This window comes from Eleutherodactylus coqui, chromosome 5 (assembly GCF_035609145.1).
Source record: "Eleutherodactylus coqui strain aEleCoq1 chromosome 5, aEleCoq1.hap1, whole genome shotgun sequence".
Taxonomy (NCBI): Eukaryota; Metazoa; Chordata; class Amphibia; order Anura; family Eleutherodactylidae; genus Eleutherodactylus; species Eleutherodactylus coqui.
Window position 1 is genome coordinate 178,974,333 of NC_089841.1, and position 24,080 is coordinate 178,998,412.

A 24,080-nucleotide genomic window follows, 5' to 3' on the forward strand; every position below is an offset into this window, starting at 1 on the left:
GGGTTTGTCCAGGACTAGAAAAAAAAAAGCGGTCTGTTTTTTCAGAAACAGTGCTACATCTTACCCTGGGCTGTCTGGTATTGTAATTCAGCGCCATTCACTTGAACGGAGATGAGTTGCAATGCCAGACGCAGCCTGTAGACAGATCCTTTTCTCTAGTCCTATACGAACCCCTTTAACAGAAGGCTTCTATACAGTGGCAGATGGTCTTTAAAAAGGACTAAGATCATCCAGTTTTTTAGTAGTTAATACTTGATAAAAACAGATTAGAAAAATTGAATATGTTTCTATTATTTTGCTGTCTATGCATGACTATGGGGGCAGCCGTCGTTCCTGAGCTCCATTTAACAGCATTAAGAGATATACTTCACGGCAGTCTCATGGGCCATTCACACAACGGACAGGTGGAGACACACTGACTTGTATGGGAGACTGTTCTAGACATGTTCTGTCACTCGTGCAGAGGTCATTTTGCAGGAAATGGAGTAGATCGAATCCACCATTCGCAATAGGCGTTCACCTGTGACTGTGTCATCAAACTACTAATGACTTGTCCGTTAATTTGTGTGTGACATGTGCGAGTTACATGTAGAGCCTGACTGCACCTGTGATGTCAGTTACCGGCTGTTAGCTCCACCCCCTGATCACATGATGGTGACGTCACCACACGTCCTTTATGCTCCTTCTGCACTGAATGAGGAATTATGGGCAGACTACATCCCCCACAAACCCATACAGCCTCCTTTGCTATGGATACATCAATACTCAGTCTGCCAGTTTGTAGCTGGTTGTCAGACTGCTGCACATCTGTGTGGAGACTAAAAAAAAAATGACACCTCACAAACGTCCACATACATAGCTGGCGGTGCATATTGACCAACAACATTAAAGCATAGTCCTTCCCCACTATCTTCACATCTCATGAACGCGATATCATGTCATCTCAAGTGCTAATGCCGCCAACACCAGTCCAGCCTTCATCTAATCGTCAACCGTTGTCCAGTGTTGGAACAAACAGTTGCTGTCGTGTAAACGTGTCACCACAGAGGGTTCAACGCCGCCGTGTAGCGTGACACAGCGACAAGTCACAATTTCACCTCAACCACCAGCTGAAGTTTGTAAAACACATGCAGCTCATATTTGAAAGCTACAAACAAACATGTCCTCTCAGCGAGCTGCTGAAGTTCGTAAATCACGTGCAGCTCATATGCAAAAGCAATGTAGCAGAGCTGTGTGGTGCACTGCATCACCAGAAACACTGGTACTATATAATTTTCTATTACTAGTCTACATAGAGAGGTTACCTGTTACTGGAACCGTGCCTGAGAGGTAAGCGAGAAGAGTGCTGCAAAGTTTTATCCACAGATCAAAAAGTATCAGACTACCAGAAGGCCGGTCTCTCACGACTGGTTTTGAATTGCGGAATCTGTGATAATCACCAGCGCGGATGATCAGCGGCATTCTGCACATAATACAAAGATAGAACATTTGCATTTTCACTCACAGGAGTGAACAGCGATTGCAATTTCTGTAAGCAGAAATAAAATCACAGCATGTCTTATTTTTCTGCGGATTCCGCACAGATGGCGTCCATTGAAGTCAATGGAAGCTGTCCAACCCACGGCCCATTTGTAACTGACCTTGCGGACAGGTCAAGGTTACACATGTGATCACCCAGCAGCAGTGCAGTAAATACAAACATTTAAAAAAAAAAAAAATATATATATATATATCTATATATATAGATATATATAGATATATATATCTATAATTTTTTTTTTTTTTAATGTTTGTATTTACTGCACCGCTATATATATATATATATATATATATATATATATATATATATATATATATATATATATATATATATATATATTATATATATATATAAATATAAATATAAATCCTACTGCGCATGACAGGTGCCGGCCGCGGTCAGTGCTAGATTCCGCAGTGGACTCCTGCAAGTGGAATCCAACCCGTCCGTTTAATACGGGCCTTAGGCTCTGTGGTCAGTGTGAAAATATACAGGATTTTAGATTTGTTTGAATATAAATTGTGACTGAAAGTTAAAAAAAAAAAAAAAAACCCAAAAGTTCTTAAAAATGTTTACCACAAAATTTAAGTTTATATAAAAAGTAATTTTCCGATTACAAATTCCCTTTAAAGAATCCATCCACATTCAGTAGATGATATTCTTTAACCAGGTCCACATAATTTATACACAAATCTGTGTGATCTGTGGTGCCATAGTCTCATTTCATAGAATGTTAAGTGTCCGGGGTCATCGGGTCCAACCCCCTGCTCAATGCAGGATTCACTAAATCATCCCAGACAGATGTCATTCCAGCTTCTGTTTGAAGACTTCCATTGAAGGAGAACTCACCATCTCCCGTGGTAACCTGGTCCACTCATTGATCACCCTCACTGTCAGAAAGTTTTTTTTCTAATATCTAATCTGTGTCTCCTCCCTGTATCAGCGAAGGATCACTACTTTCCTGAAGTGATGCGAGACGGTTTTTGATATAAAAATGCCTCGCATCCACAGCAAAGTCGTATGTTAGCGAGTGCGATATTGGGCCACAATTCATGGCTCAATATTGCACTTTCCTATGTGAAGTTAGTCTAACAGAAAAGTCTTTAAAAAAAAACTTGTGCGGCACTTTTTCATTATCCTCTGGTAGATCTCAATACTGCAGTTAAATCTGCAAATACAAAATTCTACAAGAAGATTCTTACAATGCCCCAGTAGTCGTTCACTGTATCAGTTCCCCATATATGCACTGTATAGCCCAGGCTGTGTGTCCTTGTGTCACAAAAGAAAAAGGGCGCACCAACACAAGATTGCACAAAAATTGCTAATTGCACATTGGTAAGATTGGCTTGAATACAGCAAAAGGTTTAATCCAGTTTTAACCAACATAAACTGTGAATTCCACAGGGAACACAAAGCATGAAATGAGGAGAATACATATAAAATACCCGGATCTGGGTGTGTTTTACTATAACGTTTGCAATTGAGTGTGATCGATATCAATAAACATTCTGCAACAGGTGTAAAAAACAATCCCCGACAGACCGATATTCGCTACCCCTACTTTGCCTTGCCTGCCTCAATATGAGGGAAATAAGGAAGCCTAAAGTCTGCACTATTAAAAGGTAATCAGTATAGGACCTAGAAAAACCTGTAGGTACAACAAGCCCGCCGGGCAGAATCTGCAGTCCGCGAGTTTAGTGGGGCTGGAAGCAGCTGCAGCGATGGAGGTGGTCAACAAGGGCAGTCATTTATTCACATTTGCCCGCTTTGCGCTTTAATCACTTTCGGAGCAACATCTTGGCAAAGTCAGCATTAGACATCTTGCGGGGCTCCCCTTCTGCACCTGATGGACCCCCCGTTGACTGCGGGGTACCATTTTCGGCTTTTGTGGTGGTGCTTGATGTATTCTGGCGGTGCAGAGATCGAGGTAAGAGGGCCACTTGGGTTCTTCCTTTACCCCTCCTGTTAATAGATTAAACAGAATTATTTCAACATGGATCTCTTAGCCTCCTACTATGGACAGCAGAGAACAGAGGGAGAGCGGCGCTGAGCTTGGGGATAGAATAAGAGAATTTAATAGTGGCTTTGCACCACTTTTCTGAGAGGAAAAAAAAGTTGCAAACTTTGTCAAACAGCACATTTTTGTGTATTTTTTATTATTCCTAGGTTTGCTCTATATTTTTATGTACCCGTTTTTGTTGCTATGTGGATATTCAGTTATCTTTTGTCTCAATACGCAAATATTTTCGCAATTTTTTTAAATAAAAAATTCTGTGGCCCTCTAATTTATAATGGAGCTCTCTTGTTTTTGTTTCCTTCTTCATGCCATGTGTCTTTACAATAGGGATTTGCACTTTTTGTTGACTACGATTATGTAAAGATGTAAACTGGTTTGTTGCTTTGGCAGTGCAACACCTTCTGGGATAGTCTTCGGCTATTTTTATTCTACCCTAAGGATGGTTTCACACCTGTGCTGGGGATTCTGTTTTTCTGCTTCGTTCGGGAAGGGGGAAGCAGGAAAAAGGAATCCCCACGGCTGAACGGTTCCGTTTTTGGATGGATAGAAAAGCGCAGGGTGGTCTCCATTGACTATAATGGAGTCTGCTTAGCTTCCAAGTTTTGACATGGAGGAAAAAGTGCTTGATGCAATATTATGGAAGCAGGAAACCAGCACCCACTGCTGAATAGAACAGTAGTATGTTGGAACCTAGCAGCACCGAACGGACGCCACTGACTATAGCAGGGTCTGTTTGATTTCTGGTCATCCATCCGGCATTTTACAGGACTTACAATTTTTTGATGTAAATTTTTTTTTTCAATTGGGAATCCTAAATGGAAAACGGAGTCCTACTGTCCTCCGCTTTAAATGATAGACAGTCATACAGGAAAGCTGGGGTATTCTCCACAAAAGTTGAATTACAGACAGTAGGGGAAAAAAACGTTTTCTCTGCCAGAATTCCACAAGACTGTTTCTATACTTACGCTCCATATGTTTGCCGAGGAACCATAGGCCTTGGAGTGTCTTGACCCTCTTGTCTTCTTACAGGAGGATTACTAATCGCCACCTTAATAACATGGTTCTTCATCTTTGTACCATCCAATTTGAGTACAGCTTGGGCAGCCTGGCTCTCGTTTTCATATTCGACATAAGCAAGTCCCTAAAAAGCATAGAGGATCATGAGATTCTTGAGACTGGAAAAATGATCATGCAGGAAACAAAGTTAGCCAGTTCTGTAGACACAAATAAAGTAATGCGGCCTGATCGGGAAGTTTTTCCTTTTGTTTTTTGTCCTAAGTGTTTCCGCCTATAAATCGTCCTGCTACATTTCATCCATCTGTAGCCAATAAGATAAAGCCATAGTCCAAGCAAAAAAAAAAAAAAAAGCTCAATCAAACAAGAGTAAATGCACCTTGTTCTTTTCTTATTGCCGGCAAATGTGGCCTGTGGAGCTGAGCGGTCTGTTATGGCCATGGCATTATTCCCACAGGCCCTCTTCTGGTACATGGCACACGTGTCCCGAGGAGGTACAAAACATTCTGTTCTCGCCTGTACCAAGATGATGAGGCCGAGTCCTGTATCTAAGCATTACTATCCTGCACCGACTCATTTGCATAAATGTGCAGCACAAAATTTTAATAAATATCAGGATAAAACAGGGAGGTTTGGCCATTTTAAAAAGGAAAAATAAATGCATTTTCCAACACTTATTTAGAAGCAAAAAACTCAGCATGACTTCCCGTAACTTATCACCAATGTATTCTAGTAGCAAACTATGTAGTAAATGAACCTTTTAACTCCATTAGCTGTGTAATAGCGGTATTCAGTGCCAGCCGTGTGCTGCAGAAAAGACTTGATCAGTGCAGTGACAGGCAGAGGGAAACATAGTACCCTGTCCTAAAGAGCCGTGGGGGTCTCAGGAGTGAGACCCTCACTGATTCTGTGTTTAGGGGATCACTTAATGTATCAGACAATGTACAGAAAAAAATTTAAGATATTTTTAAGCGGTGTGGAATGGAAAATAAAACCCACAAACAAAATTACGCCATTGTTTTTTGAAATTCTGCTTTTCAAGTGTTCACCGTACAGTGAAAATGACATGTTAGAGGAGTTGTCCAGTGAGCAAAAAAACTTAAAGAAAAAAAAAAATGGGTCAACAACAAACTAACTTGTACTCTATTGAGGTCTCGGTCCTTTTTGCCCTCCATCTGCACCCTGGTAGACTGTCAAACTAACCTTATTAACAACATCCTCAGAAACAGACAGTCCTGCCACAAATCTAGTTATCCAATGGATGTATGATGTGCTTGGTGCCAACCAGCACATTTATATCATATAATCCTGTTGCTTACTGAATGCAAGGAATTGTGTGTTGTGTAGGACATAACATGACTGATGCCATGTTTAGTCCTGTGCATTTAGCCCATAGATGCATTACACAGGACTGCATGGGCTACTGTGCACACAGGAGTCCACAACATGGATAGAAGATGGTATGTAAGCAGGATTTTAAATCCATGTATATTACAAGACTGTCTGATTTTGTATTCTATAAACATTAAAAAAAAAAATTTGAAATACCCCTTTTAATATAAACCCCACGTGAGCGTAGCATAAACATTATGTACAGCTCCGGCGGTCAGGAGGAGACAGAATATTACCTACATACCCAATATAGATCCACTACATAAAAAAAATGTGAGTTTAGGAATTACTTTGTTTGCTTCATTAATGGGAAGAACATCTCCAAGTCGCAGTAGAAAAATGACTTACCTTTGGTTTTCCAGATCGATTGGTTACCAGACGGATCTCCCTGATGGTGCCATGTTCTTTAAAGATTTCTTCCAACTCCTCTTTGGTGCAGGAAAATGGAATCCCAGAAACGAAGAGCTTATGTTTCTCCAGAGCTGTACTGTACCTAAATACCTAAGAAAATCACATCATTATTAAAGCAGTATAAAAATACTATTTTGGAAGTAGTATAAAACCTCTATGCCCTGGCTCCAGATAGAAATCAAAATGGCTTTCCAAAGCTCCCTAGTATTTGCAAATGGCAACAAGAACTTCCAATCTTGTTGCCATTTGTGACTCACTGCCCTTGCTTTTCTGCATGGGTCTTGATGATGTTCTGCATGTCAGGCAGGTCTGCTAGACTCGTCTCTGACATTGATTCTCTTCCATCTCCCCCTACCAGTGGCTCCATGTTTTCTTCTATTTCCCACTATCAATGATGCAGGAGCCATTACGCTGCTTCCACACTTCGTTGGGGTGAGATGGAGTTTTTGAGGGGGAAAGGAGATGTTGCTGTGAAAAGAGAGAAGTGGTGCTGCAGGGAGGGAAAACATGTTTCGAAGGGGGAAGAGATGAAACTGTGTGGGGAGACGTGGTGCTGCAGTGGGAAGAGAAGTTGGTGCTGCAGGGGGACAGAAGAGGATGATGTAGCGTTGAGCAGACACAAGGATGCTTTGGAGAAGGTAGGGAAAGAAGATGATTGTGTTGTGTGCAGAAGCAATGGCAGGAGGCTGAAGATACCATGGAAGACAACTATCAGCTATAAGAAGCAGAAAAGAAAGAAAATCACGAAGAGAGAGATATTAGACACAGTAAGGGCGCCTTAACACTAGTGAGAAAATCTGGCGATTTTCTCATGCCGCGAGAGTGAGTGAAAACTCACGATTATGAAACCAATGGCTTTCAATGGTTTCATTCTCATTTGCGATGTTTTCACTCCTGCAATGATGCGAGCAAAAAAAAATAAAAATTTGCAGCATGTCCTATCTTTCTGCGATATCACCCATTGAAAGCAACGGGAGAAGATCACGCTCCCCTGCTGCAGCTGTGAGCTGTAGCAGGGGATTCCTTCATCCAGGGGTTTCACCTTGTTCTCAATGGGGCCGGCAGCAGCAGTGCCAGTCCCACTGAAAACATCACAAGACAGCAGCGGCAGGGTGTTCAAGTGATGAGGAGACTCCCTGCGGAGATGAAGGAATTCCCTGCCGCTGCTGTCAGAGCAGCAGCAGAGGATCGCGATGTTCTCGAGTCACATTGAGAACGAGATGAAACCCCTGAATCACAGCTGCAGGGGATCGCGATCTTCTCCCATTGTTTTCAATGGGGCCGGCGCTGCTGCCACCCCATTGAAAGCAATGGGTTCAAGGGCACCCCTGCAGTGATGCGAAGCCGTTTTCACATGAAAACGCCTCGCATCCAGGGATTTTTAGAAGATTTGCGAGAGCGATATTGGGCCGTGAATCACGGCTCAGTATTGCTGTCGCCACTATGCAGGAGCTCTAAGATTACGGTTCACATGGCAGAATTTGAATCAGATTTTTCCACACATTCATTCTGCCTGTAAAACTACGGCAGAAACTTACATTTGTAGACCAAAGTATTATTTGTTTTCCCAGATTTCTCACTTTAGTTGCCAAAGGCACCAGAGTGGTTTTTCTTTGTAATTTGCAGCACTGCCATATGCTACAATTCTGTATTTTTCCAGTTGACTCCTCCATCCACACCTTCTTACCACTTCTTGGCCTGCATAACCAAGTCCACAGCGTTTATCATATGTATGTGTCATTTGTCTCTACAGTCCACTACTTTTTATGCATAAGCATCAACTTGTGTCAAATTGAAGGCTTAAAATTTTCTTGCTGCCAACTATAAATCCAACCCCAAAGATTACACCTGCAAACCCGGACAATCTGAAGGACAGAGACCCACCTAAGTAAGCCGAATACAATGTAACACAAACCAACCTTAAACTCTGGGTTCTTGTTCTTGTCCACACATGGTGAAACATACATGGGTCTCCCATTCACCTCGTGTCGGTCCATTTTCTGCGCAGCCAGGGCACTTTTCTCTTCAGTAAATTCAACGTAGCAGTATCCACGGAAGGTCGATTTGTTGTTGTAGACAACCCTGACTTGGGAGATCTCCCCGCAGTCAGAGAAAACACTTCTAAGATGTTGTTCTGGATCAGACATGTCATAGGGCAAGTTGCTCACAAATACAGTTATGTTGTCCTTGATGGGATTATGAAGGATCCTGGGCTGCTCCTTTGTGGCAGGCGCTTTCTGTTTGGCTTCAGACTGGCTTGTGGAGGAAGTGCTCCTACCAAAAAGCCCAGTCTCAGTCTCCATCTCCTCGTTGTCTTCAGATTGCTCCTCTCCTTTGTGCTTCTTACTGGGTTGTTCTGCTGCAAGACAAAAACATGAACAATTGTCTATACGGGGTGTAATCAAAAAGCCTGACCCAGCGCTATATCCCAATACTGGTATCCTATATTGAAATATCAATAGCGAACTTGAAAAGGAAATCATGGATGTGCTACATGGTGGTATGGCGCGTGGGCCCTGGAACATGGATTTCAATTTTGTGTTGTGGCCCCTGTAAGAGAGAGAGAGTAAAACCCAAATGAAATGTTGAAAAAGTAGCATGCGAGAAGCAGAAATCTGCTTTCCACTTCTGTCTACGTCCTGTGGGACCCCTGCTGTGTCTGAGGTATGGAAAGCGTACTCGGAGTGACCTTCTTCTGCTACGATACATGCATGGAGCTGTCATTGGACCGGTATTCATTCCAGAGAGTCTCAATGCGGATTGGCAACAGAATCTCCAGCAAATGATGGTGGATGACTTCCTGGATGATCTGCCCCTATTGTACCAGGAGGCAACGGAGTACGCTTTCCTTACTTCAGTCATAGCAGTGGTCCCACAGGACTTAAGACTCTGTAAGTGGATTTCTGCTTCTCGCATGCTCCTCTTCAGCTTTTGCAATTGAGTTTTACCCTCTCCCTCTCTTACAGGGGCCACAACACAAAATCAAAATCCATGTTCACGGGGGCGTGGCTAAGCGGCCATGAAGAACAGTCGCACCTAAAGGCAGCTCCGTGGAGACCCCATTAATCCTGTCACATCCTTCCTTCCCTGAGGCACTAAACTTAAGTACTGGCGCCCGGAGACTGCACTGGTGCCGGTGGTCGTGCTGGCGGGGTCCCTGGTGCAACTTCTGGGCTGTTTTGAGTGAGAGGCGGGAGGTCCGGACCTGGGCCTGCATGCTACACGTGCCGCGCGCTGGGAGACCGGCCCACGTGGAACACGGCGGCAGGAGAGATAACGCTGCGGCTCCCTCCCTGCTGAGCATCCCTGAAGCAACTGGTGGGTGAGATCCACGATACGGACAGGGAGCTGAGTGTCGGGTGCAGTGCGGCACCTCCCCCACCTTTGCCTGAGAGGCTGCGGGGGAGCGCGGGGACGCTGACGGGCACTCACCAGCCCTGCAGGCAGAACACTGACGTGGAGGCTGGGAGGTGAAAGGTGACGGGGCTGGGATTCTCCTCGGGAGTCCCTTACTGCTGCGGAGGCTGAGAGTGGGTGCCGAGGCTGAGGAGACGGCCCCTCCTCCATCCTGACAGGCGGCTGCTGCTTAGCTGAAGCGTGGGGGAGGAAAACTGCTACAGCACACAGCGGGAGACTGTCTCCAGCTTCAAACAGACCAGCTCTGTGGGGGGCTTTACAGCATCCTGAGGTCACAGCACGGCTAGCAATCAAGTTACTGCACTACTACTCCCAGTGGACAGACATCAGCTGGAGGTAGGCACTGTATTACTACTACTCCCAGTGGACACTTGTAGCTAGAGAGTCATTTTGCCACTACTACTGCTCCTAGCGGACACGTCACTGCTGGAGATAGAGCCACTCTGCCACCACTACTACTGCTCCTAGCGGACACGTCACTGCTGGAGATAGAGCCACTCTGCCACCACTACTACTGCTCCTAGCGGACACGTCACTGCTGCAGATAGAGCCACTCTGCCACCACTACTACTGCTCCTAGCGGACACGTCACTGCTGCAGATAGAGCCACTCTGCCACCACTACTACTGCTCCTAGCGGACACGTCACTGCTGCAGATAGAGCCACTCTGCCACCACTACTACTGCTCCTAGCGGACACGTCACTGCTGCAGATAGAGCCACTCTGCCACCACTACTACTGCTCCTAGCGGACACGTCACTGCTGCAGATAGAGCCACTCTGCCACCACTACTACTGCTCCTAGCGGACACGTCACTGCTGGAGATAGAGCCACTCTGCCACCACTACTACTGCTCCTAGCGGACACGTCACTGCTGGAGATAGAGCCACTCTGCCACCACTACTACTGCTCCTAGCGGACACGTCACTGCTGCAGATAGAGCCACTCTGCCACCACTACTACTGCTCCTAGCGGACACGTCACTGCTGCAGATAGAGCCACTCTGCCACCACTACTACTGCTCCTAGCGGACACGTCACTGCTGGAGATAGAGCCACTCTGCCACCACTACTACTGCTCCTAGCGGACACGTCACTGCTGGAGATAGAGCCACTCTGCCACCACTACTACTGCTCCTAGCGGACACGTCACTGCTGGAGATAGAGCCACTCTGCCACCACTACTACTGCTCCTAGCGGACACGTCACTGCTGGAGATAGAGCCACTCTGCCACCACTACTACTGCTCCTAGCGGACACGTCACTGCTGCAGATAGAGCCACTCTGCCACCACTACTACTGCTCCTAGCGGACACGTCACTGCTGCAGATAGAGCCACTCTGCCACCACTACTACTGCTCCTAGCGGACACGTCACTGCTGCAGATAGAGCCACTCTGCCACCACTACTACTGCTCCTAGCGGACACGTCACTGCTGCAGATAGAGCCACTCTGCCACCACTACTACTGCTCCTAGCGGACACGTCACTGCTGCAGATAGAGCCACTCTGCCACCACTACTACTGCTCCTAGCGGACACGTCACTGCTGCAGATAGAGCCACTCTGCCACCACTACTACTGCTCCTAGCGGACACGTCACTGCTGGAGACAGATATTCTGCTACTACTACTCCTAGTGGACGCATTACAGCTACAGATAGAGTGACTCTGCTGCTGCTACTACTACTCCTAGCGGACACATTACAACTAGAAACAGGGCCATTCTACTACTAATCCTAGCGGACGCACACAGTGGAGGAGAGAGCTGTTCTGCTACTACTACTCCCCCCAACGGACACATCACGGCTGGGGAGAGGGGACACTTCACCACTCCTAGAGGACACAACCCAGCTGGAAATAGTCACTCTACTACTCCTCCTAGCGGACGCATCGCAGCTGGAAATAGTGTCACTTCACCACTACTACCACTCCAAACGGTCATACCACAGCTGGAGATAGTTTTTCTAGTACTACCACTCCTGGTGATCACAACCCAGCTGGAGCCAGTGACACTTTCTACCTAAAAAGACCTGTGTATGCCTTTAGTGTACCCCAGTAGAGTGGGTGACATCAGACTTAGTGGTGGGTCCTGCTGACCGCAATCATATCGACACCGGTGTCCTGCCGGCGAGGGAGCCGTAGAACCTCAAAAATGAGCCGCAAATCTAATATACCAATAGCAGAGCGGCTACGTGAATTTGCTCACGAACAACCTGATGATGCTAGCCACGCACCCTCTGATCCACTGAAACGGCCACCCCCCTCGCCAGGCTCTAGCACGCTTCTACCCTCTGACTCAGAACCTACACTACGGCAAGTTACGGCCCAACTGCTAGATGCCATTAAAGGTTCTACTACCTCATTAACGAGCAAAATTGAGGAAGTTAAAATTGACGTGGGCCTCCTACGACAGGATATGCAGAATCTTAGGGAGCGAGTCGGAGAGACTGAGGCCCGCATCTCACAGGTGGAAGATACTCTAACTCCAATACCAGCTAAATTGACCGAAGTGGAGAAGATGGCCGGTCTATGGTCTCAACGAGCTGATGACCTCGAAAACAGACTAAGAAGAAACAATCTTCGAATCTTAGGCCTGCCGGAGCGTGTTGAGGGACAAAACCCGTGTGCGTTTATGGAGGGGTGGCTGAAAGACCTTCTTCCAGAGGCGGCCTTTTCTTCGGCCTTCGCCATTGAACGGGCACATAGAGTTCCATCTCGGCCCCCACCTCCGGGTGCCCCACCGCGACCGATGCTGGCACGATTACTCAGTAGCAGGGACAGAGACGCCGCCCTACAAGCTGCTAGACGTAAAGGGGCACTTAAATTCAACAACACCACCGTCTCCATTTTTCCCGACTTCTCGGCCACTCTTCAAAAAACGAGGGCATCCTTTGTCAACGTCAAGCGTCGGCTGAGAGAAGCTGCTATCCAGTATTCCATGATGTATCCTGCCCGTCTGCGAGTCATTCATGGCGACCGCACTATCTTCTTCTCTACACCTGCGGAGGCTGAGACCTGGTTGGAGCGACTCCCGGGATCGCCCAGACGTTGACCTGGAGCTCCAGGAGTTCAAGAACTGGTAACCTAAGCGTTGTAACCCTGTCGGAGGTCTGCCCTCTCTACCTCGTATTTAACACCTTCAACTCCCTTCTGTTCCCCTACCCTGTGTGGATTGGGCAGTACTACATGACAGAGACCTTTTGGGACTTCTTCTCCCACGCCTCAGGGAATTATCATTATAACAGTTATATATGTTTTTCCGGGATCCACGGACTTTATGCTTGGTGCGAAATGTGAGATTGTGCCCTATATATTGCCATCTGAAAGGTGCACTCTCTCCCCCTATATTTACTATGTTGCATGAACTAAATACCAATGTTCTCCTCATTCTAAGTAATCGGGCACACATGCAACTTCAAGTTTGGTTTATAACGTTTAGTTATGTTTTTTTTCAAGTTTTGCAAGGATTGGTGCAGCACAATGTATGGATATGTGATTGGAGGGGATTTGTAGAGGTTGGGATGCTCCTGGGCCACTACTGGGGGTCCACCTTCTTTAACTTAGGGATTATCCTACTACTACATGTAAAGTATAATATTAATGTCTAATTTCACTATGCTGTCCTGGAATGTCCGGGGGCTGGGCTCTCCCAGAAAACGCTCTATGGTTTTCTCACAGGTGAGGCGCTGTAACCCGCATATTACATGTCTCCAGGAGACCCATCTGACTCCAGAGTCTATATCATGGTTGCGTAAGCCCTGGGTCCAGTGGTCCATCCACGCTACCCACACTTCATACTCCAGGGGAGTATCCATCCTGATACACAAGCGACTTAGATGGGAGCCTGGTCGGACCCTGAGAGACCCTGAGGGGAGATATGTCTTTATACAGGCCTGGGTTGAGTCAAATCCATATGTTATCCTTGGGGTCTACCTGCCGCCACCGGCAAACCTGACTGTCCTTCATCAGGCAGCCCAGTTTGCGGCTCAGTTCCCAAACGCTGCTGTTGTCTGTATGGGTGATTTTAACATGTTGCTTGACATAACATTAGATAAATTTAGCACTACTCTGCCAATTTCTATTAACCCACACCCTACAACACTAACTACATTTTCTCAGGAGGTAGGCTGGCAGGAGGTTTGGAGAGCTAAACATCTAGCGGATCGGGAGTTTTCGTGCCACTCAGCCGGCAGCAACTCTCTGTCACGCATTGATTACATTTTCGGTAACGCCCGTGCTTGTTCAACAGTAGCGAAAGTACAATACCTTCCTAGGGGTGTGTCGGACCATTCTCCCCTTTGGGCTGAATTTGCTATAGCAAATAGTAAGACTAATAGACATGGTTGGAGAATACATCCCTTCTGGCTAAGTCTATTTGACCCACACGATCGTATTCCCGACCAGCTTGCCACCTTTCTTGAAATAAATAGCCCTGATACTGACCCGGCACTACTCTGGGAGACCCTTAAGGCCTTTCTCAGAGGCTGCCTTCGCTCCTCTATATCATTTATTAAACGCAATACTTCCCGATGTGAGCAGGAGATGGCATCCGAATATTCCAAATTGGAAGCGACTTATGTCGCAGACCCCTCAGATGACAATAGAACAAGGTGGTTGAGTCAGGGAAGACAATATCTCATATATCTGCAGGAGAAGGCCCGTAGGTCTACTTTCTTTGCTAAGCAAAAATATTATGAACAAGGTAATCAATCCAGCAGCTTGCTGGCTCTGTTGGTCCATCAGAATTCAGCGTCTCCCTCTATACTACGTATCAAATCTGATTCCGGAGAAGTCCTTATTGACGGGGATCAGATTGGGATGCGATTTCAACAGTTCTACACTGAGTTGTACAACACCAAATTCCAGCATTCTCAGGACACCCTGAACAATTTCCTAAATAAGCCTACATTCCCGACACTCACACAGGACCAACAAGCATTTATGGATGCACCCTTTACCCTGACTGAATTAACGGAAGCGCTTTCGGGAATGTCCAACGGTAGATCGCCAGGCCCTGATGGCATTCCAATTGAGGTATATGCCAAATACCAAGACATATTGCTCCCTACATTACTTGCAACATACAATGCGGCCTATGAGAACGGAGATCTCCCTCCATCCTTCTACGAAGCAACAATAGTATTAATTCTAAAACCGGATAAAGATCCCCTAGACTGTGGTTCCTACAGGCCAATTTCCCTACTTAATACTGATTACAAACTCCTAACTAAAATGCTGGCTAATCGTCTCAATACCATAATACTGGATTTAATCCACCCGGATCAAACTGGATTTATGCCCGGAAAATCCACTAGAGAGAATTTGAGGAGGGCCCAAGTGGTGACGCAGATAGGGGCGGCCAGAGAAGAGGATTGGGCCTTGGCCTCCTTAGATGCAGCAAAGGCATTCGATTCCATTGAATGGCCCTTTCTCTTCCAAGTTTTACGGAGATTTGGTTTCGGCGAGACTTTTATACGCTGGATCACTCTTCTGTACAAATCCCCCCTAGCAGCTATTTCCATTAATGGATCCTGTTCTCCCTACTTCCGACTACATAGAGGAACTAGACAGGGGTGTCCCCTCTCCCCCATACTATTTGCCCTGGCCATTGAGCCGTTGGCAATGATTCTACGAGAAACCCAGTTATATAGGGGTGTCACAGTGGGGGATAGGGAAGATCGAGTGGCTTTATATGCCGATGATCTCTTGCTTTTCTTGGCGGACCCTGAGGCAACCCTCCCCCATGTGATAAATCTTATTAATACTTTTGGTGAATTCTCGGGCCTTCAAATCAACTGGACTAAATCAGCCCTGATGCCTGTTTCTCGTGAGAGTCGTCTGGGCGATATTGACTCACTTTGCGGCCTCCGGATCTCAAACCAGTTTAAATACTTGGGGTTACAGATAACCAATGATGTGGGAAAGTCTCTAGAGCTAAATGTATACCCCCTCATAGATTTATTCAGGTCTAAGTTTAAAATATGGGGCTCCCTACCGCTCTCGGTAGCGGGGCGAATCAATCTTATCAAACTAATAGTATTACCAAAATGCTTATACATAATGCAGCATGCGTCGCTGCATATCCCGTCCCGCTTCTTTAAATCCATGCAGTCCCTGATGTCTTCCTTTATTTGGGGAAATTCCCGCCCCAAACTACGAATCTCTACGCTTCAGAGGCCGAAGCAAGACGCGGGCGCTGCCCTGCCAGATTTGTTCATTTACTATGTGGCAGGCCAGCTAATTCACTTGAGAAGCTGGCTGAGTGATGACCCTCTCCCCAACTCTGAGGCGCATCTGGCACATTATCTTAAAATCCCTAGATTGTGGCCCCTGCTGGAATCTCCTTCTACCCTAACAGGCAAAATGCTACCAATTCATAGGTTGGCCTCTCAGGTCTGGCGGCAGGCCAAGTCAATTGGCAATTTTATGGACATAATAGCTGACACTCCCCTTTGGCGTAATCATGGGCTCCCAGAATTACTCCGACTGTAGGACGCTCACATTTGGGAACAATATGGCATCCGGACCCTGGCAGACCTCTATCCACAGAACACCCTGTCCTCATTTGAGCAGCTACAAAATAAATATGATCTGCCCCGTTCCCATTTTTATAGATTTCTCCAGGTCAGACACGCTTTGGAGGCGCAGTTCCCGCCACCCAGACCTGCTATTTCTCATTACCCCTTAATAGGCATCCTTCGCTCCCAAGGCCCCCGGGGCCTCATATCGGCACTATACTCCCACCTCATCTCAATACGAGCCTCTCAGGATATACCCTCTGCCCTAACAAAATGGAGGACACTGATACCGACACTAACAGACGATACGTTCCAAGAGCTCCTGGAATCTCCTCTATATGTATCCCCAGCAGCCAATAATAAAATGATCCAGCTGTATATAGTGTATCAGTGCTATCTCACTCCAGCGAGATTGTACAAAATGGGCAGAATACAGTCTACAAACTGCATTAGGTGTTCCTGCGAATATTCAGATTTTTGGCACATGATGTGGGAGTGTCCTGTTATTGAAAGTTTCTGGGGGGAGGTCACAGGTTTCCTCTCTGAACTTGTGGAAGTCCCTGTTCCACCGAGCCCAGAGATCTGCTTATTTGGAATACTAGATGAAGAAAGCTGGCAACACCATAAAAAGATTTTTCTGAGGGAATCTTTGTTCCTTGCTAGAAAAACGATTGCATTGCGGTGGATGGATCGTAAGAACCCCTCACTCTCAATGTGGAGGAAGCTGGTCAATTCGGTGGTGCCATATAATTATATAGTCTACAAGGGACGCAAGTGTCCTGAGAAATTTGATAAAGTGTGGGGTCTGTGGTGCGATTCCCCCCTCACGTTATATTCACCACAATTAATGGCTTCATCCATTCTGGAGCTCAGACGTGCCCCATAGTGGATACATGTTCTGGAGCGGGACCTGTGGCCTCGGAGATTTGGCTTCTGTGTACCTGATCAGGTTTTACAGAATTAATGTGTTATCTATGTTGTACTGCATTGACTGAACCTTTATACCAACCTAATTATACAGTTATGTGTATTATCTACGTGCTGCACCTTCCTGCGATTGTAAGTTTCTCTATGCTATTTAATTTTCAATAAAACGAGTTTAAAAAAAAAAATCCATGTTCACCATACCATCGTGCAGCACATCCATGCCCTCCTATTCAAGACAGCTATTGCGGCATGTCCCACCTTTGGGCGTTCCCTCACATTGTCCATTATTTTCAGTGGGGCTGACAAAGCATCGCACGGCGGTGCAGGAAAAAAATCGTGACATGCTCTTACTTTTTGCGTTCCTCTGAATACATCGCCCATTGACTTTAATGGGACCTTTAATGCTTCTCAAAAGCCATGTGATGAGTGTGATGCAATGTTTCCCACTGAAAATCAATGGAAAACACTTCCGATTCTCTATTGCAAGAGGACCGGAACTTCACAGATGAGAGGTGTTCATGAGTGCGATATTGGCCCAAGTTTCACGGCCCGATATCAAGATCGCCCATGCGTATGTAGCCTAATAGAGGGAATCTTCTGAATGTAAGTCAGCAATGTTCTGAATGCAGGACGGATAGTTACTGACCCTTGATGAAATAGCAGCACAGTAGAAATGTGCAGGGTCTGGTAGAACATATTGAAATACGAACAAAAGGGAAGAATAAGAGTTATTTGCAAGAGTTATGAAGACTAACTATCAAACTGTTGAATCAACAGGATTACAAAATTAAGCAAGCTGCAATGATAGTGAAGAGCTTAAGGCCAATTTATATATAAACTTTAGGGAAAAACAGTTTTTAATTCATTTTCATCCTGACAGCAGTGCATGACCACACTTGCACACCTCTGCTCCATTCACTTCAGTAGGACCACTGGAGACAGCTGAGCACTTGATCTCAATAATCTCCAGCGTTCCCATTGAAGTGAATGGAGTTGTACATGCACGCACAACCACTTCGGTCATAAAATTTGGGCTGCGCCAGGGATGCAATCCTGAGATGGGATAACCCCTTTTAAAACCCACTCCCATATTTTGCTAAACAAAACTGCATGTGTAACCCAGCATTATAATTATACCAATAACATACAGTGGATATAAAAAGTCTACAAATGCTAGACTGTTAAAATGCTAGGTTTTTTGCAAATAAGGGAGATGAAACAATACCTCCACAGCGCCACCTATTGGAAGGCAGCAATACCTAAAGTCAATGTTAGACTCTATATACAAGCCTTGTAACAATGACCGGGTTTGCTAGGCTTTTGTCATGTTAAAAAAATCCAATAAAGAATAATAATTTAGATTTATTTCCACCTTCAATGTGACCCAATATTTGTACAATTCTATTGAAAAACAAACTGGAATCCTTCAGAATGGAAAAATAAAAACAACAAAACTAAAATAATGTGGGTGTATAAATATACACTTCATAAAACTAATACGTGGTTGATGTACCCCTTGACTGTGACAGCATCATGTCTTTTTGGGTAGGTGTCTACCAGCATTGCACATCTTCACTTGGAAATCTTTGCCCACTCTTCCATGGAATTCAGGTCTGAGCTGTGGCTGGGCCATTCCAAAACTTTGATCTTCTGCCGAAGCCAGTGTTTTGTCGATTTGGAGGTTTGCTTTAGGCTATTGTAGTATTAAAAGGTGAAATTCCTCGTCATCTTCAGCTTTTTAGCTGAGGCCTGAAGGTTTTGTACCAAAATGGACTGATGTTTGGAACTCCAGCGGCAGAAAACCTGCCTCAGTGTATAATGCTGCCTCCACCATCTTCACTGCAGGTATGAAGTGGGAAGGGGAGGGAGGGGGATGTCTTCTGGTGATGCGCAGTGTTGGCTTTGCACCAAATATACCTTTTGTAATTATGGCCAATAAGTTCCCCCTTGGTGTCATCAGACCAGAACATGTTCTCCCACAGACGTCTGGCAGACTTGATGGAGGTTTTGGTAAAACACATCCAGACTTAGAAACATTTTCTAATAAAGAAAAACATCGGTCTTAACCCCCTACCCCACAGCCCAGACATGTGAAGAATACAGGAGATGGTTGTGGCATGGCTACACAACCTTGCCAAGACTTGCCAGAAACTCCTGCAGCTCCTTTAATGTTGCTGTAGGCCTCTTGGTTGCTTCCAGGACCAATTTTCTTCTGGCCTTTTCATCAATTTTTGAGGGAAAGTCCAGTTCTTGGTGATGTCACCATTGTGCCAATTTTTTTATGACAGTGTGTTCCATAGTATATGTAATGCCTTGGTAACTTTTTGGTCTCCTTCTGCTGACTGATGGCTTCCAACGATCAGATCCCTTTGATGTGCTGTAAGCGCTTTATGGCTTTTGCTGAAAAAAACAACTAAGAAAATATCAGGAAAATCCAACTAAAAGAGCTGAGCCGTATATGGAGGAAATCAGAGTCACTGTAAATAATGGCAGCGGAGTGCTGACTACTATTTAACATGAGTTTAAATGTGATCGGCTAATTCTGACCAGATCCCCAAATATAAGAGGGTGTTCACACTTATGTAACCACATTATTTTTTAAATTTCCACCCTAAAAGATTCCTGTTTGTTGTCCAACAGAATTGTACAGATAACGGGTCACATTGTAGGTGGAAATGTATCTGAAATGATTCATCTTTGTCCGATTTTTTAACAGGGGTGTGTAGACTTTTGATATCCAATGTAAGTGAAGTGTTTTGCAAAAGCAATAATATTTTCATTTTAAATAATGTACATGATAGAAACTCACCCGCCTCCTCGCCCCACTCCTCATCATCTTCCTCGTCATCCTCCGCTTTGCGTTTATCCCCAGGTTTTGCTTTTTTGGGTTTCTTAGCTTTCTTCTCAGCTCGTGTTTTTTTCCTCTGCTCGGCTTTTTCCTCTTCTTGTCTATCAAGGATGGCTTGCTTCTTAGCAGCCTTCGAAAACAAGCATATAATGTCATACGCTTTTAAGAAGATCAATGTTCTAATATTACCGTGTATTTCATATTAGGCCCCCTATCCACGGCAGTTGCGGAATATCTTCAGCGATATTCCACCACGGGGGAGCAGAGTGAGGAGGGGCGCTGTCAGTTCTCTGCGGAATCTGACAGATTCTCCGCACTTTCCATAGCACGGCTATGGAAAGCGTTCATTGTGTTACCCGCGGGTAACACAATGAACAAACGCCCGTGGACAGGCAGCCTAAATGCGACATATTCCTGGTACCTTTGCACGCTGTTCATTAACTCTTGATAGTTTTGCTTCAGTTTTCAGAACAGCTGCATCCCAGTCTTCCAAACTCCCTGAAAGAGAACAGATAATTACACTCTTAGTGAAGCTCATCCATGAAAAACATCACATCTTACATTATTTTCAATTTTGGGCACAAGTTACTCACCTTCTATTTTCTCCAGGGCGAGTAATACATCACACACATGCTCAGGATAGTCCACTGTGCACTGCACGGCACGATGCAAGGCCTTCCTACAGTGCTGAATGTCACCATGGGCTCTGAGGACGACATAGCATGCAACACAGATAGATACATCTTCTATACAGAACTTGCAGGATGCAGATGGACAACAAAAAGAAACAATTGAGGGAATTTATAAAGACCGGCACTTCATACTCCAGTATTAATTCGAAATATGTGCAGGAGAAAGGTGCGCCAAGTTTATTAACCCCTTTAAGGACCAGGTTGTTTTGGTCCTAAAAGACCAGTCTCTTTTTAGGGATTTTACCCATATGGTAGTTTTTATGGCTTTATTTTTTTTTTCTTCAACTACCAAAATTATTATTTTTTCTTTCGCGTTCCCCAATTTCGGTCAAAAAGTGTACAAATAGTCAGGCCGCGAAGTCCCTGCGCCCGTCTGCTAAGGGCTGTCTTTTTTTTTTTCTTAAAGTGGCAAGAGAGCAAAGTCACATATTTTTGCAGAAAAAGGGCTGTCAAAATTCACGACTTTTTTGTGCCAAGAAAATGTTGCAAATCATATATTAAATTTCCCCAAGTTCCCCTCTATCACTTTTCAGAGGATAGAATGAAACTGTACAAATGCTAGGATAGAAGAGCGCAGTAAGGGAATGAGATGTTGTGCACAAGTAATCGATCAGTTTCCGTAGGACTGTGAGCAGATGGATTTAACCCTTTCCAGTCCACTGTCTGATGTCTTCCTACATTCTGACTGAAGTTTGTACAGCTCCAATGTCAGAAGATGCCCGATAGGGTATTCTTACCATCTATTGCCAGCCACTCCACTGTCGGAGCCTCTGTGGCGCACACACACTGGCTTTAGCCAGCAGATGGCACCGTTGTACAGCAGCAAAAAGAGAAAGCCTTTTAGGAAACCCTGAATCCAAAATTGGATTGGAACGGGTTAAAGGGAACCTGTCAGGTATTTAATGCTGCCCGGGATGCAAGAAGCAAAGTGTAATGACAGACATGCTGATTTTCAGTGGCCACTTACACCAATCGCTTTATTACTATTAGAAAAGTAACATTTCCACGTATGAAGTAAGCCATGAGTCCGTATAGCCCCTTCAAACCAACCACCCGCCACCACTACGCCAGTGATTGACAAGCCTCTCTGTATTACTGTGCCTATGGAAAGGCCTGTCAATCAGCAGCAGGAGTGACCAGGGAATATATGATTACTAAGCCAACCAGACCCACAACTGACTCGCAGTATACTTTGAAATTTAAGTTTTCTAAAACTCTACATGACCAGTATAGGTGACAGACCACTGAAGTCAGTGTGTCTATCACTATAGCGTAGTGCCCACAAGTTAGGCGCAATTAGGGACATGGAGTTCCTCTTTTTGGCAAAGTATGATGCCAGCTAGTAATGTTACATACTCACACATTGCTGAAGGGGAAAATACATTGCTAAGTTCATTCAGACAGTTCTTACCTTTCTAGGTTGTAATACTCCAGCCACATATTGGCAAACTTCGAATTGCCTTTGGTCATGATGCTATCCCAGAGCTCCCTAGCTTTCTGCATGTTCTTGCAGTGTCGAGCCTGAGGGATAAAGCAAGAGGGAACTATCCTTTAATTTGTAGTTCATCTGCAATTAGATTTGTCCAGAATAAGCTCACAGTATTCTACAATTAAAAGGGGTTGTCCCGCAAAAACTAGTTATCCCCTTTGTGGATAGTCTGAGCTCTGGGACCCCCAGTAATCTTAGGACAATCTCTAAAATATCCTGCAATGAAGTCAGCAGTGCATACATGTGCACAGCCACACCAATCACTTCAATGGGACCGCAGGAGATAAGCGAGTTCAAGCGCTTTATGAACTAAAAAGGACTGTAAAAAAAGTTATTTCTGCTTTAAACATTTAGGACAAATTTACTTCTATGGGATTAACGGAAAAAGCCAAGCCTGCTTGCATATTTCTGTATCTCCCATTGATGAGAATGGAGAAAGCTGTGAACATGCGCCTTGGGTAGCATGATGAGAGACTGGTGAACACTGTGGCTGGCAGTGGGGGACACACCTCAGCTGCTGCAGAACACACTGTTGAAGTAGATGTTCATAGTACTCGATCAATGATTAAGATGGTGAGCTGAGGTGTGTGTTATAAAGAATAATGTATTAAGAATATTAAGTCACCGCAAAGTTCCATTACCTGTATAAAAACAAATTACAGTAGGGATTATTCCATATATAAACCACAGTGGAGCCAGTTACATCATGACCATTTTAAGATGGCTAGTCATCATTAAAAGGGGTTTTTGGGTGAAATATTATTGACGAACTATCCTCAGGATAGGTCATCAATAGTTGATCGGCTCGGGACCCCGACCAATCAGCAGAGCGGGTGCATGCTGTCTGCTCGGACCTCTGTGTTATTGCGGCGCTGACAGCATGCACCTGCTCGGCTGATCGGTCTGGGTCCCAAGCGGACAGGTCATCAATAGTATTTCCCTGGAAGCCCCTTTAATATCTGCTGCAAGAGCCTGAAAAGTGTTATGTCACTTGCTAATTATTTTTCTTCATCAATCCGGTAACAGTTTGTGTTGCACTTCCAAACGACATCCCACAGAAGTGGTCCGGAGTGTACGTTACACATCCACCGTCTCCAGCTGCACGGATACTGCATCTGGCACGTGTACGCATACAAGAGACGGTGCACATGGTATAAAAAAGCGGGACAGTGGATAAACGGTATCTCCAGCCAGATCTCCAATGCAAGTTTATCATAAATGTATCATATGGCTAGAATAAAATCTTACCTCTATTGTGGCCCAGTTCTGCATTATGCTACAAGACGGATCTCCACTTTCACTAAATCCTGTAAAAGATTGCAGACACATTCAATATAACAGGCAATTATGAAGAGCATCTCCCTCCTCTTCCTCCCCAAACCCAATACTGAAACAGCCAAGTAGTATTATAGACACATTCATATCAAATTTAAGTCAGGACAGGAGAATTGGAAAAAAATCTTTCTTGTCTTGTTGATTGGGCAGGTAAAAGGGTGGGTGTAGACACAGCTGAGACAAGTATAGCTCCTGCCTCCTGCAGGCACCAAGCTAAATCAGTTTGTATGCAAGCAGTAGGAGCAGCAGAGTAGCAAATGAAAAGGTAAAAAAAAGTCAGTGTGAAATAAAACATTCACATATTAAACCATGACACAACACAGCAGAGAACCAAGTGCAACTCCGGGGAGAATACTCCAACAAAGAGGGAGATATCGGAAAGTTCTCAGAATTGAACTGGGCGGGTGCTTTGTCCCCCACAGTTGAGAAAGTTTACGATAAGTACAAAAAGCTCATTTTCTCTTTTGCGTCATTGGGGGAC

At 45.0% G+C, this 24,080-nt stretch overlaps 1 protein-coding gene across 1 annotated transcript in view; it reads right to left on the bottom strand.

Annotated features, from left to right (window-relative positions):
- Window positions 1-2,876: 2,876 nt before the first annotated feature.
- Window positions 2,877-24,080, bottom strand: part of SART3 (spliceosome associated factor 3, U4/U6 recycling protein) — a 37,080-nt gene continuing 15,876 nt past the window's right edge. The window contains exons 11-19 of the mRNA XM_066603837.1: window positions 23,513-23,571; window positions 22,187-22,296; window positions 20,677-20,789; window positions 20,505-20,581; window positions 20,045-20,213; window positions 8,294-8,733; window positions 6,312-6,464; window positions 4,523-4,698; window positions 2,877-3,502 (exon numbers count right to left, since the gene is read on the bottom strand). Of these exons, the coding sequence (XP_066459934.1) occupies window positions 3,319-3,502; window positions 4,523-4,698; window positions 6,312-6,464; window positions 8,294-8,733; window positions 20,045-20,213; window positions 20,505-20,581; window positions 20,677-20,789; window positions 22,187-22,296; window positions 23,513-23,571 (1,481 nt within the window). The 3' untranslated portion in view covers window positions 2,877-3,318. The remainder of the gene's footprint in view (window positions 3,503-4,522; window positions 4,699-6,311; window positions 6,465-8,293; window positions 8,734-20,044; window positions 20,214-20,504; window positions 20,582-20,676; window positions 20,790-22,186; window positions 22,297-23,512; window positions 23,572-24,080) is intronic.